Source organism: Gymnodraco acuticeps, unplaced genomic scaffold, assembly GCF_902827175.1.
Source record: "Gymnodraco acuticeps unplaced genomic scaffold, fGymAcu1.1, whole genome shotgun sequence".
Classification (NCBI taxonomy): domain Eukaryota; kingdom Metazoa; phylum Chordata; class Actinopteri; order Perciformes; family Bathydraconidae; genus Gymnodraco; species Gymnodraco acuticeps.
The window spans coordinates 91,589-97,497 of NW_022991306.1; the positions used below are offsets into that span (position 1 = coordinate 91,589).

Sequence of the window (5,909 nt, forward strand, 5' to 3'; positions counted from 1 at the left end):
TTGACGCATAAACAAACGCCTGAGTATTTCCACGGCAGACTATTTTTAGCCGCTTGTTATCTCGCAGCTCTTGCAGGACACGAAGCAACGAGCGACCTCGGCCCGCCTACGTGTGATTTACTGTACGAAACGTTTATGCAACACACTTCTACCCCGGCCTTCACCTCCTCCCTCTATCTCCCTCCTCAACTTTTCTTCCACCCACTCTTCCCTGGAAGCCGGTTTGTTCCTGTTGGAAGGTATTGCATCATGGCTGAATCACAACCATGACTCTCCAACCAACTCCTGGCTCACTGATTATGGAAAATAAGCAAAACCACAGAGACACTAGAGGTATTATTACAAGGTCTGAAACTGTATTTGGCAAGTTATTTTCTTAAACAAGTGCATACATGTACAGCTAGAAGCATTTTTTCTTTGTTTTTTTTTATTATTATTTTTTTGCCAAGTGCTCAGATTAGTCACATTCTATGTTGGACAGGACTGTCTCCAGACTTAAAGTACACCAACGACTGAAAAGAAACAAGTGTGATGGGGGGGAAGAGCCTGTTATGAAGAGTACATACCTTTTCATCTTCAAAAATATAGAAACACAATGTATTGAAAAAGAAAAAAAAAATTATACAGCCATGTTAACGAAGTATAACACTTCCCTTGTGTCCAATATGTACATGTCCGTCTCTCTGGGGCCTGCTGGATGATTTATATTATCGGGGCGTGTGTGTGTTACTGTATGTCCTGCAGTCGGATTACAAAAGGGAAAAAAGAAAATCCAGAAAAACAACTGGTGAACAATTTCAAGGGTCCCGCTCCTTTTTTACTTTTATGTCCCCGGCCAAGATGGTGGCTATTTCCCCCTGCATGAAGGCCCAGGGCACGTTGGAGCCGACCAGCGGGCACCTCTCTCCGCTCGGACAGTACACCTCCCCGGTGGCGCCCTGCTGCTTGATGCTCTCCCGGGAACACGGGAAGCAGAACTTGTGCGAGGCGATCGACGGGCACTGGACGAAGTGAGTGTCCTCGAGCCGCTCGTGGCACAGAGTGCAGCAGAGCGGCACGCTGCCCGGTGGCACAGAAGAGTCTGGGGCGCTCTGCATGGGGTCCAGAGCGGAGGGGACGGCGCTCACTGACCCCTCCCTCTGTGCCAACCTCCTCTGAGAGGCGGAGGAGGGCGACAGGGGGCTGCCGCTGTTCCGCCGCGCCCCCGCTGTGGTGGTGGAGTGAACCTGGTTTCCGTCTTTCGGTGATCCCGTGTTTCCCGCGTTATCCGTGGCGAGGATAAGTGCCGCCATCGGGGACTGGCCGTTTTGGGCTGTGGCGGCTTCTGGGGGCGTGGTGCGGGAGTGGGAGTGAGGGGAGATGGTGGAGGGGGGAGCGGAGGAGAAACCTGGATGGGCGGCTGGGGGCATTTTTAGGATCTCAGAGGGCGAGGGGTGCCACTGCTGGCCGTCACCACCGTTCATTTTGGGGGCGCTGCCTTCACCGTCTGGCTCTGGGGACGCTTTCCTCTTCATGCTGCGAGGGTGCTTCCCCCTGTCTGAGGAAGAGGAAGAGGTTAACACAGCGTATTTTGTATTTTATTATACATGTTGCATTGTTGGAGGAGCTCAGGTCAGAAGAATTTCATTGCCATTTCTACACTGTAGCTTTGTGCATATGACAATAAAACCTTTGAATCTTGAATCTAACACAACCACACTACACACAACCACTCCAGCATGCTGCTCTGTGAATAATGAAACACAGGACATTTCTCTCCACACACACACACCACACACCACACACACTGAATAAAGCTTTGTTTATGTTGCTGCTGTTCTTTGCCAAACCTCCGCGTGCACAGAGGTGAACGAGGCCATTTCAGCAGCGTGGCATTACCCAGCATGTCAGCAGCATGCATACAATGTGCTGACACATAATACCAGGGCTATTAGGTTCCTGTTTTTAAAGGAGCATGCCAATTTAACATATCCCACTGCTGGGAAGAAGGAAAAAACACAGAAATAGTCCTATAGCTGCAGGGGCATAAAGTCGTTAAGTACATTTACTTAAGTCCTGTACTTAACACTTTGAGATACTTTTCTTTACAAGAGTATTTTAATGTTTTGCTACTTTAAAAGTAAAAAGTAGCAAAACTTTTGCTACTTTTACCACACTATAGCCAAATACTACATTATTTAATACCTTTAGCTACTATGCAGATTTAGATTAATGAGGTGAAATATAATCAACTCTTTCAAGACTTTAGTTACACCTGGATTAAAATTACAAGCTACCTGCAGTATACAGAGTCATTCAAACTAGCTGCTTTTACCTTTACCAGCTTTGATAAATACATTAATGATAATCAAAATATCATATAGCCTATATTATTCTGAATAATCTGCATAATGACTTATTTTAGTTTTACTATATTTTGATGATAATACTTTTCTACTTTTACAAGAGTAACATTTTGATTGCAGGACTTTTACTAGCAGAGTATTCCTACACTATGGTACTTCTACTTTTACTTAAGTACAATATCTGAGTACTTCTCCCACCTCTCCCCACTGCTGTATCCAGGAAAGAAAACCCAGAAATAGTTCCTATACCTGTTTTTGAGGAAGTGGCACTGGTCTCATATCCCATCACCCTCTGCATGGCGGCGTGGTCCTTCTTAAACCTGCTGTCGAAAGTGTGCAGCGCCATCAGGTCCCTCACTGTTTTGCCTTTGCCTATCCACTCCTTGTGGCTGTCAGACATGTCCTGCAGACTATCCGGCCTGTGTTTCATCTCCTTCTGCTCCCCAGGCGCGGCCAGCACCCCGGCCAGACCCATCTGAGGGCGGCCGTTCAGCGGATGAATGGTCGGTATACCACCGTTCACCAAAGGCACCAGGTTGGGAGGAACCGTGCTAGTTCTGCGCGGGTTTGGGCTCTGTCGGTTCAGCTCTGGAGGCTCGTCTGGTTTTGGAAACCCATTCGGTAAAGGGAGGCCGTTTGCTTGCCTTCCTCCACCCTGGTACTCCGGTCCGAGGCGCGGCGGCCGGTCGGACAGCGGGTATCGGTCCAGCGGCTGCGGGGGACGCGAACCCGGGTCTCCTGGTCCTCCCGCAGCCTGGTGGTTCATCTTTTCGTGTTGTTGTTGGTGGTGCTGCTGGTGGTGGTGGTTCTTCCCCGGCCCAGGAGATCTACCATCCTGGAAACCGTGCGCTCTTTTCATCTGCCGCGCCGTCTCGATCACAAACTCAATCCGGTCTGCGCCCTCGTAGTTGACGCATCCGCGGCACACGGCCTCGGTAAAATCCCAGATCATGGCCCATGGCATGCGGGGTAAATCACACAGATAGCAGGACTGCCTTCTGGAGGAAGCGACCGCCGCGGAGGACATGCTGTAAAAATCGGATGCAAAACTCTCCAAAATGTCGGTCTGTTTGAAGAAATAATCACCAAATAAAAATAAAAAAATGTTTTATTTCCCTCCTTTACAGATCAGCAGTCACACCTTCATGGCAGTAGTTGTGTCCTTCGCCTAGGCGCGCCTCCGTCTGAGGCTCGTGCTTACAATTCAGCTCGAGCTCTCTCAATGTAGGGCCGTGACGTCAGCGCCGACACTCTCGGGCTCCAGGTTCTATTTACTGGATTTTTCTTCGAAGACCCCTGAGGGCGCATGCGCACCGTTTCTCTCTATCTTTATCCGGAGAGCTTTACACACAGAGAGAGAGGGAGAAAAGTGTGTGAGAGGAGGTATCACTCTGTGCTGGTTTATACTGAAACAAAACTGAACACAGAAATGTCCTGAATCAGGTTTGTTGTCAAGTATGTTTCACAAACACACATTGCTTTTATCAAAGTAGTATTTGTTGCTCCTTTCTGTGTCTTTGAATGCAACATTTACACCAGAGCAAATGTGTAAAACTACTTGGTAATAAAACCGATTCTGTTTTCTGATTCTGATTCTGAATTAAGATGATCATTTAGAGAGAAAATGACAAATGACATGGAGAAAAAAACAATTAAAGTATGAAAATACTTAAAAAAATGTTTGTGTTTAAAAATAAATACATATACAGCTTTACAAGCAGTAGTTTTGTGCAGAAAGTAGAATAATCTTAACCAGGGGAAGTGCAAAAGTCAGCATATATCTGATGCCATTTAGAAGAGGCATTGCAACACTTCCTGGTAGCTAACCAGTAGTTGAATATAACTAAGTACATTTACTCATGTAGGTATTTTACTTGAGTATTCTCTCTCATTTTAGAAACACATTTTGTAATGTGTATTACATAGCTTTGTCTGACACCATCTAGCTACTTTCAGAAACAGTAGACAAAGTGGTATTATTATGGCAGCATAAGAAGCACTTTTGGCCAATGAATCCAATAATGTCATATATTTTTCTAAAATGACCCACTCCTTACTACATTGTATTGCTTATTACCCTAAATAACACTTTGAATGCAGGACTTTTACTTGAAGAAAAGTATTTCAACACTGTTCCTCCCATTCAACACTGAATTCAGTTATACTGATTGCAAATGTACAAGCAGGGCCTTTTAGCAATAATAAGTATTCAATAACAATTTATAAAAATGGAAATAGGACCTTCAAAACCTTTTAAAGGCGTTTCCAAAATGCTGAAAATTAAAAAGAAATGACCTCGGTCATGTGAGTGGTATGTGTTTGACAAGAATTACAACATTTTACCGAAACCAAATTCGTGTTTGCCGACCTAATACAATTAAGCAAAGGAAACAGAGTCAGCATTTCCAACCCGAGCAGAAGAAATCAGACATCCCCAAATAAATCAGATCTGAAAAAGAGACATTGACATTGCAACCACTGTAAGTCCACTGAAAAATAAAACTGAGGCATTTAAGACAACATTTCAAGTCCCTTTCTAGCTCCAAACGTTTGTGTTTAAAATGGGATCTCAGGAATTTGAGGTAGAGTGAGACCTCCTCCGATCCTCTCCTGCTCTCTGCCCACAGGGGAGCAAAATAGGTTTTTATAAATACCCAAAACCCTGAGCAGAGAGTTCAGCTGACAGCCTGCACACACACTCCTGTGAGAGTTCAACAAGTGCTGTAACCACACACTTTATTTTGATAGACAAATAAAGTGTATATATATAAAAAAAAATATTCCATACTTACATTTTTTATTTCCACTAACAGCACAAGTTAAAGTAAAAATAATTCATTCGACGCATATGTTGAAAAATATATCATGGGTTGTAAAGCGAAACATTCAGAATGAAAGCAACAAGTGTTGAAGCTGTTTAGCTGCAGGCTCAGCTCAATCCCTCTCATGCATTCCAGTGCCAGGCACCCGTGACGTCACAGGGCCAACAGCCAATCACAGAATTCCGTGGTTGTTACCAGGCAGAGTCATCCATACTGCTTCTGTGCTGCTGCTGCTGCTGCTGCTGCTGCTGCTGTCTGTATGCTGAGGACCAGCTTTGTGTCCATTGAAAAATATTTTAGTGACTTGAGATATTTCACCTTTCAGAGACATTACAACTATTATTGTAAAATGTATTCATAGATATGGTGTGTTTACTTTCTTATTCATGTTATTGTAGGGTTGTTGTACTTTGTATTGTACTCAGGGTTTTAAAAAGAAGAGTTTATCACACTTATTAAATTATTATTTTAAGCTTAAGTCTGATTTAAGGATTACTGAATAACAACATGTATATGGTTTGCTCGTAGAGTTGTACAAATATGTCTATTAAAGTCCTTTAGTCAGTTATTTAGTTCCTATTTTTTTTAAAGAAGTGAAATCAAAATATGTCTGCTATTTAAAAACTGGTTTTGTGGAGCAAAGACATTTACACATTTGTTTTCATTGTGTTGCTGCATTGAAAAAAAATCACGTCAGAGTAAATTGGGCCATTTGCTCAGTCTGCTGACCTTCAAAACAAAT

General features: G+C 43.9%; 1 protein-coding gene across 1 annotated transcript; it reads right to left on the reverse strand.

Moving 5' to 3' along the window:
* Positions 1 to 334: 334 nt before the first annotated feature.
* Positions 335 to 5,231, reverse strand: LOC117562419 (interferon regulatory factor 2-binding protein 2-B-like). Its single transcript, XM_034240247.1, has 3 exons — positions 5,138 to 5,231; positions 2,595 to 3,686; positions 335 to 1,537 (listed from the first exon to the last, which is right to left on the reverse strand). The coding sequence occupies exons 2-3, from the start codon at positions 3,370 to 3,372 to the stop codon at positions 798 to 800; spliced, it is 1,518 nt and encodes a 505-aa protein (XP_034096138.1). The 5' UTR covers positions 3,373 to 3,686; positions 5,138 to 5,231; the 3' UTR covers positions 335 to 797.
* Between the last annotated feature and the right edge of the window lie 678 nt (positions 5,232 to 5,909).

Excerpts from the sequence above, each read along its gene's own strand:
- LOC117562419 (XM_034240247.1), bottom strand. The coding sequence starts at position 3,372 with ATGTCCTCCGCGGCGGTCGCTTCCTCCAGAAGGCAGTCCTGCTATCTG. Across the intron at positions 1,538-2,594 it reads TGCCACTTCCTCAAAAACAG|ACAGGGGGAAGCACCCTCGC; the intron begins GTATAGGAACTA and ends CCTCTTCCTCAG.